Genomic DNA, 12,233 nt, shown 5'->3' with positions numbered 1-12,233 from the left:
TGGTTAGGAAGGGATTTGGTAGATGCAAAATCAAAACAAATGGAGGATTTGGAAACTTTGAGGGAAGGTCTGGTAAGGGTTTTATACAAGATGTCCTAAAGACCCCGTCATTCAAATAACATAGCTACTCTTGGTATCTGGAGACAATTATACATGTGCTCCTAGTGATAGTTTCATGCATATTTTTATGCAGTCAAAGCATGTTTTAAAATTAAAACAAATCTGGGATGGGGGGAATGAGTAACAGAGGAATCTTTCAGTGTGTTTAAGCTATTCAGGAGACACTTTTTTTGAATGCTCAAACATTTAGTTTAAGCTTATTTGATGTTGGGCAGGACAACTGCTGCTGCTCTGGTGATGGAGGTTGCTCTGAGTGGTATCAGTCTGTCACCGCCCAGCTGTACTTCTGTCAGTGTGTTGTGGTTTGTCTGGCATGGTAATTAACTAGTGGCCTTTCCCAGAGTAGTCTCTGTTAATTTTACAAAAAACCTCAAAAAATTAAAAGGTACTGGCCAGCAAGAGAGCACTGAAATCAGTGAGAGGTAATTATGTTGACATACTGTCACTCTAGAGTTAGCTTCCTGTTCTAAACAATTTAAAAATGGTACATCTACCAGCTTTCACCATCACATTCTGTATGTAAAGTCTCTTCTTTTTCTTTGTTCAGTTTTCTATTTGTTCAGCCTCTGTCCCTTTTGCCGTCCTTGGTTTTTGGTTTTTTTTTATAATTCCTTTCTCTTCCCCTTAATTCCATTTCCTTTAATTTCTTCCCTGTTTCTGACACTATTTGGCACCCTGATGATTCATGCAGTGATATTTGGAATTAAAAAGTGGGTTCAGGTGGCATTTGAGCTATGCTTCCTCTCAGTGTACTGTCACCATTCTCAGCATTGATAATAGCTGTTGGTGAAAGAACCTGGGGCGGAAACTTTACAGAGGAAAAGCTTTCCTAGTAGCTGAACTCAGATGTGACCCCTTATGTCATTCCAAGATGAATCATGGCAACTGTCAGCTGAAAGATAGTGACTGGGTAGATGGGCTACTGTCTCTTCCTTCAGGCTAAATTCTGTGTCTAAAACTGGTGAACCTCCAGTTCAGTTTTACCCAAACATCATCTGTTGCTGGATATGGAAGGCAGAGGGATTAGCATTTGACCTAGAGTAGTCGGCCTGTTCTTAATGTAATGTCTGTGGATGTGATATCACTCATCTCTTATTTCATACAGCACATGCCTTTATAGGAGCACTATAACTTTTAATGTAAGGTCTAAAAATGCTACAATAAGAATATTTTGTCTAGGAATTCTGGTGACGTGCACCTCGAAATATGACATTTTGTTTGTCACCATCTTCTGGTGAATGAATAGTATTATATTTCATAAGGTTGTTTCTTTTTTTGGTTGTCATGTATGAATGTTCTGGTGATGTAAGGTTAATTTTGTTTCCTGATGCACAACCTCTGCTCCAAAATAGTGCATTCCCACAAATTACAGTGACTGCAACTGGTTGGAAGAGCTTGTGGAAGTATGAAATTAATCTTGCCATTTTGTGTCTGCATGTAGGTTTGTCTGTTTTAGGAGATACTTGCGTAGAGAAGGGAAAAGTCACATTTGTATAAACTTACGGTATAGCAAATGTATATTTGGCAGCATGGGCATTGCGCTTAGGTTAATTCAGTTTAATACTAAAGCTTTAGTAAGTTAGTTGACTCAATTTAATATATATGTAATTTATTTTTAAAATCTGTAAAAGTTTTGCGAGTTAAACTCAAGTTTTAAGTATTGAAATTAAACTCTCATTATAGGGCAATTTTAGGTATTTACCACATAACATAATACCAGTTTATAGGAAGCACTGGTCACAATGAGATACCCCAAATAGTTAAACAGCAGGGGAGTCTTCTGCTTTTAGTTAAAAACTGCTGGTTCGTATGGGTTATTTAGTACTTGTTTAATTCTTAATGTAGTGTGCTGTGGGATTGAGCATGCAAAAGTCAGCAGAAAGAGTTCTGTTTTCTGCATCTAAGGTCATTACTTGGTGTACAATAATAAAGGCACTATTTTATTGGGGCAGTTGTAATTAACTTCAGTACTAGGCATTGATATAAATCATTCCTAATCTGTTTTCTTTACAGTTTCATTCTTTAAACTGGTTTAACATAGTTGCTTTCTGTCATCTTTTTACATGAGGACTATGATTGTAATTGCTGTTTTGAATTAGGTTGTCAGAAAGTAATATGAATGCAAGAATAGATTAAGGAACACTAATGAATAATACTTTTTGAAAAAGTTGTTACTGTGAAATAAATATTCTGTAGTTGTGACCTATTTTTACCTGTTTGAATTCAATTCAATATAGCATTGTTATGGCATACAACTGGCAAAGTATTTCAGAATGTGATATATTGATTCTATTGCATAGCTAACTACATTTTTTCAAATATAAGTAAAGTTTATTTTCCAAGGACTACACGTTCTCCAGCATAAAATAAAGGGAGATTTCCGGGAAGAGTGTCTTTTGTCTTTAGCTTTTCTTACTGTATTTTGCTCGGTGTTAAGTTTTGATATTCATTGGACCAAATACATTTTAGGATGCAGTTAGCCCTTCCAACTCTTACTAATTCTTAGTAATTGGTATGGATTTAAAATATCAGAATCACTGATGCAGTTTGCTCAGATGAGTTCTTGTAACACTTGAGTTTTTGCTGTAACTGCTTTTTTGCATTTTTAGGAGTGTGTATATTCACAAAGAATCAAAATACAATCAGCCTAACTTCATACCAAATGCAAACTTTTTAGCAATGCTCTAAAGACTATCATCCAGTTAATTTTTTATGCAATATTCACCTCGGTGACATACTTATTAAAATTGTTTAACAGAAACGATTTAATTGTGTACTGTCACTCACTGGTTTTTGATGAAAAGCAATGCATTTTTAATGGAATGCAAATAGTAAGTACCTTTTATTGTATTTGAGTGCATTTGATATTTTTAAAGTCTTATAAAAATAATTAGCTCTTTTATATAGTTCTAATGGCAGCCCTGCAAGTTTCCCCTGGAGCTGTCTCTAATGAACAGGCCTTGCTTTTTCCAGTTGGGCTTTGAGATTCCCTAAAGACTTGACTTCAGACCTCCAAGGGCAGCAGCTGCCATTTGTCTTGAAGACTGGAGTTGCCAAACAAACGGACCATGTACTAATAGGACACATTTGTACAGCCTCAGTACGTGGAACCCTGATAGAGGCTTAATGATGATCATCTGTTGAGAGCTTGTAGCTGGGTAGGGTTAGAGCAACTTTTATCACCCTTATTGAAATTAAATCCTCTGTATTGATTAGTGAGAGAACTTGACTTGGTTAGATTGGCGCTAGGTTAAGGCTTTCATAGAGGGTCCATTGTTTAGTGTAGAATAGTACCATGCTGAGTATATCCAAAAACACCATTGAGTTTTGTGTCATATTTCTGCTAGCAGTTCAGCTATTTTCTGCATGGTTGGAGTAAAACTAAGTAGTATTTGCAAACTACTTTGTTTCATAATTGCTCAGGTACAGATGCAGTTAGATACCTGACTGTGTAACATAGCATAGTATATTTTGTTAATTAAAATATTTAATTTTTTAGAGCATTTTCAAGTCTTAATTTTCACTTTTATTTGTGGTTGTGTGCATGTATAGATGCATACATTGCAAACTGCTCTGAAAGTGCTTCTTCACTACTTACATTTAGGACATCATAGATGTATAGTTTTACAGTTTTTATAGAGTTTTAATACAGGCCATTCCCAAGCTCTTTTCCTATCTTCTCCTTAATTTAACTAAAAACTTGCTTTGAGATACTGGCCTCAACACTTCAGTGGCAAAAGAATTTCATTCTTGCTATTGTCAGAGCACTATGCATTAAAGCAATTGAACTCTACTTTGTGTAGAATTTTTTTAGGTTGACAGTGTGTCACTTTAATGTGTAATTTTCCCTCTCTATTATGAAAAACTCACTGAGATCATCTACATTTCACTATATATACTTTATTGCTGAATTTACTGAAGCTTGTAGTAGATGTGGTGCTGAGAGAGTGCTGACACCAAGTACAAACACTGTTGAAAAGTTCTTGATAGTTTACTTTAGGCACTTAGAGATTACTATATCTTTGTATGAGCAAGTTTTCGAGCAGATTTGACCTTTAGTCTAGTGTATAATATGTCTCTTTAGTCATATGTTAACACATTTCCCACCCTGTTCCTTAGTGCCCCATTCACAGTTGTCAAGATTGAAGTCATCCTTCTCACTTGTTTAAGAATTTATTTCAGTTATGAAAAAATCACAGAACTTTATTGGGAAGGATGAAGCAGTTGGTCAATTTGCTACATTTTTCTCATGAATTTTAAGACTTTAGTCTATTGCTTCAAAAATACTACCGAGTTGTTGGAGTCTAACTAATGTAAATAAAAAGTAGTTATAAGGGGTTGTCAAAAGTGGAATATGCATTTGATATATATGATGAGATATAAAAGACTCCTAGTTGTATAATAATGTGGTAATTTAAAACATCAGTTACCATGTATCTATAGGGCAGCTTAGGATGTTTATATTTTTATGGTTTAAAAAACCCTTGATTCAACTTATTGTATAACATAGAAATATTTTGTTTGTTTAATTGAAATATTTGTGAATACCTGCTTCTAAAAAAAGTAACAATGAAACGTATTAACGTTACTTTTGATTGTACACATTCCGTATACAGTATATACTGGTTTCAAATAACATTTGGATTTTTCTTTATTTTATCACTGTCATAAAGGAGATGTTCTTGGAATGTGTGTGATGAAATTACAAAGGAAAAAGCATATGTATTAAACAACATTTTGTAAACTATAATGTTCCTTATACAGTATGTATGTGGCGGGAGGGGTGGCATCATCCTGTCTCTGCATTTCCTAGACTTAAGTGTAAATTTGAACCAAAACATGGTTCTCCATACTGAAGTATCAACAAGATGGGCAATTTTATGTGTGTAAATGAAGGAAACCATTTGGCTTGTTTCATTTATAAAGAAAAGCCTATTCATGCTCAATCTGTGGCTCTTGAAGGCAATTTTACCTAAGGGAAATGTGTAGTTATACTTGACTTAGAGAACCAGAGAGCATCTTATTCTTAAGGAAAAAGTAACAAAAAGCAGTGAGCAAGATGAGGATCCATTTATCTCCTATGTGAACTGTTTTTTAGAGTCCCAAGGAGTAGCTCTTCTATGTGGATTGGCAGTTGTCAGTTGCCTTGAGGCTGAGTGGCTCTACCCTCCTGCTGGAAATCATGTATTAGGGCAAAGGGAGCCTTTGGCTTGGGTGTTTCTGCCCATCTGTCCGCCATATTTTCTGGGTAGGATGATCTTAGTGGCTCCAAATTGTTTGGTGGAATCTGTGTTGGATTTCCTAGTGTGCTTTGGTTTTTAGTGCATCTCCTCTTAGAGCTGGACAGGACTTTTCCCATCTTATATAAAGATATGGTATTAGGGATTTTTGCTGCTTTCAGAGCTCTAGGACCTCTTATTTTATGCAATGTCTTTTTGTTTTCCATATACTTCCAAATTCATTTGACTCTGCATTGTCTGAATTATTTTTAGGCATGCGTTTTAAAGACTATACTGGCATTTGTACAACCATAACTTAGCAACTTGCATCACTGTAGAAGTGGGGTAGCCATAGGAACTGATGGGCAATTAGGTACAGCTAGGACAGGTATGAAATTATTGACTTTGTTGATCTGTTCTTACAGTCATTCCTTTTTAAAGTGCTGAAATGTGTTTTGTAGTTATTTAGTTGCATTAGTGGTTGAGTTTGAGGCTTTTAACATGTTTTTCGCCAACACCTTTGGGAGTTGGATAACTAAGATGTTGATATAATAATGCAGTATGCATAGAGTGTAATTGTTGTGGAGGTGTATGTAGTGTGGTGAAATATAGAATTGATCATGAAAGACTATGACCATTAAGCTTTTCTTTCAACTATTAAAACTAGCTGTAGGGTGCATTCAGCTGTAGCTTAGGAAATTGTTTAGACTAATGCCGCCTTTGATAATTGTTTGTGATGTGTAGAAAAATGCTGAGATGCATCATGATAAATGCTTTTTCTTTTCACTTCTGGCAATGTCCATCTTCACCAATGAGATTTTAAAGCATTGTAGTGAGTGCTACTGAAAAAGAAAAAGCCATTGTCAGGATAAAGAAACAGATGGATGTTGTCATAAAACACAATGTATCTTTAATTTGCTTTTCTTGAGCTATATAGTTCATTATATGTTTTTCCACAAGTTTCATCATATATTAATACATTATTATACAATGGTAAACATTTACTATGTGATTTAAGGTGGAAAAAACTTTAGAGTTAATTACAGATGTGTTTTTGTTCATTAATAACAACACCCCAAATGGTGCCAGGTATATCCTAATAAAATGAAGAATACCTACTGAAAGATACTTAGACTAATTTGAAACAGTGTAGTGATGGCAATACGAAGACAGTAATGAGAGCTGTGGATAGGAAGGTAGGAACAATAACAACAAAGTTTATAAAACACATGAAGGCTAGTGCATAGTATGATGGAGAAAGGAAAGATTCTTGCAATAAGAAGTTGAATTTAGTTGGAACATTTATATTATACAATTGCTTAATAATTGATAGAAGCTGATGAGGTTGTGCAGTAAATTTTTATTACAGTTAGTGTAGTAATGTATGTAAATTCCACTCATGCTACTAAAGATTGCTATAAGCTTCAGTCCTTCAAAACTATAGCAAGTTAGAACAGTTTATAAAGGTAAGCAATAGCTTGGAGCTTGGAGTAGTTGAAATGATGTGAATGTGGATTTCTTCTTCAAGTGGCCATGTATATTCTCTCATTTGTTTTACATGTCTTGTCTTAGACCGGAGACTTTTTGCCCCAAGCAGTATCCTTAGAGCAGGACTGTCAAACTTATCTGGCCCTGTAGGCCAGGTGAGTATACCCAAGCTGGTTTGCTGGCCAGACCAGGAGCAACCCCCTGCAGAGTGCCCACAGCACTGGGTCCTGAATGAAGCCCTGCACACACCAATCCCCAGAGCCGGTATGGGGTACGTGCTGCCTGTGATGCATGAGCCCGGTGCTGCAGGCAGCCTAGGGGGTCGGTCCAGGGCACTACGTGCAGTCTGTGCCCTGAACCCACTGTGCCACATGCACTGTTAGGTTCAGCTCACATGTTATGGGCAGCATGTGCCCTGTGCCATCCCCCAGGGCCACATGCACAGTGAGCTCTGGGACCTGTGCGTGATGCATGCATGGCACATAGTACTGGGGACCTGCCCAGGGTGATTGCTCTGTATGGTGCCCTGTCCAGCCTGGAACCTGTGCGCAGGGCTGTTGGGTGGAGTGCTGCCTGGAGCACATGCCCTGTGCTGTGCAGCACACATGGGCAGTCTAGCCCTGCATGCCACGTACTGGAGTGGCTGGCTGCTAGGCTCCCTGTGCATAAGGACCCCAGGGCTGACACTAAGCATACACTGCCCACAGCATGTGGGTTGGACCTGGTGCTGCACATGGGGCTTGGGCATGGGCTGCATGCAGTGACCCAGACTGACCCCTGTGTTGCCTGCAGCATATGTGGTGGCAGGTCTAGCCTGTGTATTGTATGCAGTGTGTAGGACCAGAGCCTGTCCAGAAACCCACTAGCTGAATTGTATGGCTCCACAGGCTGTATGTTTGGCACTCCTGTCTTAGAGCCCCACTCCTCCTTGTATCCTGGCCCTGAGGGAATAAATGATACTGTACACTTTAGATGCCTCAGTTTCTTTAATGGCCTGTTGGAGTTTCTTGAGCGTCTTAGCAGATTTAAACCTTAGGAAGAAGTCCAAACCAATATTTATTTCCTTTTTTCCCCACTTTCTTTGCTGTCTAATGTGGCTGCCCTGGGAAGCATGTTCTTTTCTTCTCTGGGCTGCCTGAAGCCCTTCAGCTTCATCTCATGGGGCACTGCCATTTTGTAGCAACTATTTTCCCCTACTTCAGTGTAGGTAGGGGAACTTCTTTTTTTGGATCTGTAGTCTTAAACATAGAGATGTTTTGGGCTTCTTGTTAGGCTCTTCCAGGATGGTCTGATGCCAGCTTCTGACAGTTGGACAGAATGCCGTTTTTGCCTGTGATTTCTATGTCAGTCATTGCACTTAGGATGCAAATAACCTGTTTAGTCATGTTATAGATAGTAACTTTGACAATTGTTCAGGACGCTCATGTTGCAACAAAATGAGGACCCAGCTAAAAATATGTTCTACAAAACACGCAGTGGAGTTTGAAATCTAAATCCTTTATGTTTTGTCTTGCTTGATACTTAAAGCAGAAAAAAACAATGCTGAGCTATTGATTTTTGTGTGATCTAATGTGTAAGCCACTGACTGAAAAAGATGATGTAATTATAATTTGTGTGCTGTTTTAATAAATGAAAGGGCAAAATAAGGTGACCTTTTTTCACCTGCTGACTTGGTCAGGTGGAAAAAATCCTGTGCTTCAAAATATCCTACTGATCTTAAGAAATCTTGAGAATTTTTCATTTTTTTTATTGATTTATTATTAATATTGGTGAGGTGAAAAGGGCAAGATAGTAGTGCTGACATGAGTGATCATGGCTTTGAGAAACAAAATAAAAACTAGACATGATTTTTAATTGTACCAAACTTAAAATTAAATCTTGAAAGCTAGATATGGATATTGGATAAGCATGTGTAAGACCAGAGCATCTATCTGCCATTAAAGGATTTATTGGCAGAAAAAGAACCCTCTTCCTTCTGTTCATGGAATGTTTAAAGGTAGCATGTGATAGTGGAGCAGGTAGCATTCAATAAAACACACACTCTGTATAGGGAGAAGTTCTGTTACTCTTAAACATCCCGGTGGATCTGATGGATATACAGTATGGTGTACTTCTGTTGCACTTCTCTATTAGAAAAGAAGTTCTAATAGAGGCAGATATATGAAATGAAAGTGTGTATCCATGATCTAATACTAGAGGACATGAAAATGTAGAAGGGATTTGATAGATGGCCTTATGATGGGGCAATAAGGAGATGGCATCAGTGTAACCAATACATAGTCAAATTAATTGCTTAAAGAGTAAGAAAAACTATAATGAATGTGAAAATGTAGGGCTTAAAATTTAAACTGAAAGAAGTGTAGCAAATACCTGGGCTACATTAACTAATTTTGCTGACACAAAACTTAACAACTGTAGGCACTGGCCTGCTTGTTTAATTTGTGTTACATATTTTTAAAGAGGAAAATAAACAAACTGGAGTCAAAAGAAGAAGATGCAACAGTTTAACATTCTTTCTGGGAACTTGTGACTAACTTTAAATTAGTGCCATTTCATTATTTCTTCATACTAATGGTGGATTCCTTCTAAAATTGAACTCAATGTGGTGTTTTAAAATGTAATTGGTGAAGATGGAAGTTGTTGAAAGTACAAAGAAAATGCCTTTATTATAGTCTGATAATTTTGATTAGAAATGGTATATTGTTGTTTAATTTTTTACACAACTCATTTATTCTTCCTTCTCTTTAATTTTATAGGAGTGGCAGAACTCAATACAGAAGAATGCAGGCCTAGCCTTTATTGAACTTGTCAACGAGGGAAGGTAACTATGTAAAAATATTTGATGGCTCTCTCATTTTACCTTTCTGCACTTTGTGAGGCCCATGATTTTTAATCTGTAGTCACTAATACTTTCTCCTGCTTATATTACTGACCAGGAATGCAGGTCTCTTTAGTCAATCATTATAAGTTTTGCAAACAAGTATTTCATCCCTTTAATACTCTTGGTAGTCTAAATATTTTAATACGTTTTTTATAGAAACTTAGTTCTTCTGGTAGATATATTAAGTATACTGCATCAGCAATGTGTTATAGATTTTCTTTCTTCCTATTTGGACTCATATACTGGACACTATAATTCCTATTAATCCTTTCAGTGTAGTTGGGTGAAGTGCAAGTATTTCTAATTTTTATCTCCAAAATTTATATTGTATTCAGCCAACCTTCCACATATTCATTATACAGTAGAATTGAAGTGGATAACGTAATATATGACTACAAATGCTTAAAAAATCTAAACCCTCTTAATGTTATCACCAGGTTTTAATGTTCTATCAATAACTCTATATAAATTACTGAGATTTATTGGAAATGATAGAGCAGGGGACAGGGCTGTGAACTTTGGCTTGCGGACTTGACTCATCAGAATTATCAATATTTCCTTCATTAGCAATTGATTAGTAAAGCAGACAAAGAGCAACACTTACTTTCTCTGAAGGCTTCTTAAGAAGCCCTAGTGAGTTAACTGGAGAGCATCATGACAAGGCGTTTTTCCATTTAAAAACAAAACAAAACTTGAATTTACAGCAAAAGCAAGTGGAGAACAGTAAAAATCAACTTTGTAAGATTAGGATATGTGTTGAAATGATCAAAATGAAAAGAGGATAAACTTTTTCTGTCGAACGATAGAAAATAATGCAATAGAAAAGAATCTTTGAAATATTAAGGAATAGAGATAATAACTATTTAATATTTTTTTCTTTTAAAATTTACAGAGGTTCTCAAACATAATGAAACCTTTTATGGTTGAGTTTGCTTGGGTTTATGGCTAGAGGAATATAATTCCAAGGTGGATAAGAATGTTCTGCTACCAGTCTTGATCCCAAGGGCCAAAGAAAAATAAAGAAGGTGTTCAGTTACTGTGCTAAGATCTACTCTGTAGTTGTTTCCAATTATGTGTCTGACCTTCCTTGACCTCATTTATAGAGTGCCTGCCATAAATTTGGCCCTTGATTAATGTTTTATTAGTATAGATAACATGGTTCTCCTCTACACACGTAAACAACCATGTTAGATTCAGCGGGGTAAGATGGGTATCATTAACAAATCAGTTATGGAGTCGTAGTTGTAAGTAACATTCACCAAAAAGATCCTCTCATCATCTAAATCAGATTTTCAGAGATCATATCTGTAAAGATATTCAGTTGACTGTTTTCTTTTAAAGACTTATTACCTTTTTTTTTTTTACACAGATGGGAACCCCATATAAATTACAGGGGTAATTTATGGCCTAGACTTTGTAGAATTGGTTGAGCTATGCTCATGAACAAATTATCTTTCAAAAACTAGAAAACATGGCTTTGGTTAGTAGAAAAATATCTGAATCAAGTATTTCTTACTTCATTTCATGCCTGACTCAAGTGATACAGTTGTTCTATAAACTGGGAATCTAATCCTCAACAGATGAGAAGAAGCAATTTGTAAAAATGTGTCCTTTTATTCTCTCTTTCATTTGTATATAGACTATTAGCATGCTTAACTTGCTTTTTCTAAGTTAATGTTGGAGTGATGGTGTCCAGGAAGTGTGAGAAGCAAGGATTGTTTTGGGTTATATCTTCTACAGGACCAGCTGCATAATTAAGACAAATTTAAAAAAAAACTTTTGGATACAAAGTAACCTTCCTCAATCGTTCCCCTGACCTAAGTCTGGAGAAAGATTACCTTGTGCTTGGAAATTTGTCTAAAATTCCTCCCAACTATGAAGTTGGCCCAATAAAAGATATTATCAGAAAAAATGCTAAATCAGTATATGTATTTTTTCCAAAAATTTATCTCAACAACCCTAAAAATTAAACCATTTATGTTAAATAAAGGTTTAAATTTCAGATCACTTAGCCAACACCCTTTAAAATAATATATTATGAGGTCACTTACATGACGGTATGATCACACTAGATACATAAAGTCCTGTCGATAAGGAATTAAGTGCTGCAAATTTGGCTAAGAGATGACAAGGTGCTGCTGATGGGAGAAGACAGAAGTTTACAGGTACTTGAAAGGTGTAAACTCTAAGGATGAACTTAGTGTAATCAGTGATTACACTATGGTGGGTATATATCACTAACAATAATAAGAATGAAAGCAAGAAAAAAATGGGGTGGGAGGAGGCATAAAACTTCATGGAATTTAAAGCAATAGGTTTTTTCTGTCTCAGACATCATCCAGTCCATCACCCTTCCACTACTGTTGTTTTCAAAGTACAACAAAGTACTTCAGTGTGTTGTATTATCTTTAGGAATAGCAACTCATGATAACTTCCTTTATTTCTTTTTGAAGGCCATTTTACTCTTTTTAGAAATAGTGTACTGGAAGTTTTGCTGCATTTCCATAACCATTTGAAATTGGGAT

The 12,233-nt window shown here is 36.2% G+C and overlaps 1 protein-coding gene across 9 annotated transcripts in view; it reads left to right on the top strand.

Annotated features, from left to right (window-relative positions):
• The window catches only part of LRBA (LPS responsive beige-like anchor protein), a 580,756-nt gene that overhangs the window by 187,633 nt on the left and 380,890 nt on the right, over nt 1–12,233 (top strand). For all 9 annotated transcript variants that reach the window (XM_019534457.1, XM_019534459.1, XM_019534455.1 and 6 more), the window contains exon 34: nt 9,584–9,648. In XM_019534457.1, the coding sequence (XP_019390002.1) occupies nt 9,584–9,648 (65 nt within the window). The remainder of the gene's footprint in view (nt 1–9,583; nt 9,649–12,233) is intronic.

This window comes from Crocodylus porosus, unplaced genomic scaffold (genome assembly GCF_001723895.1).
Source record: "Crocodylus porosus isolate Cpor-Errol unplaced genomic scaffold, CroPor_comp1, whole genome shotgun sequence".
NCBI classification, from domain to species: Eukaryota; Metazoa; Chordata; order Crocodylia; family Crocodylidae; genus Crocodylus; species Crocodylus porosus.
Note: the sequence above shows the minus strand (reverse complement) of the source record. Positions and strands in the feature narration are given on the sequence as shown.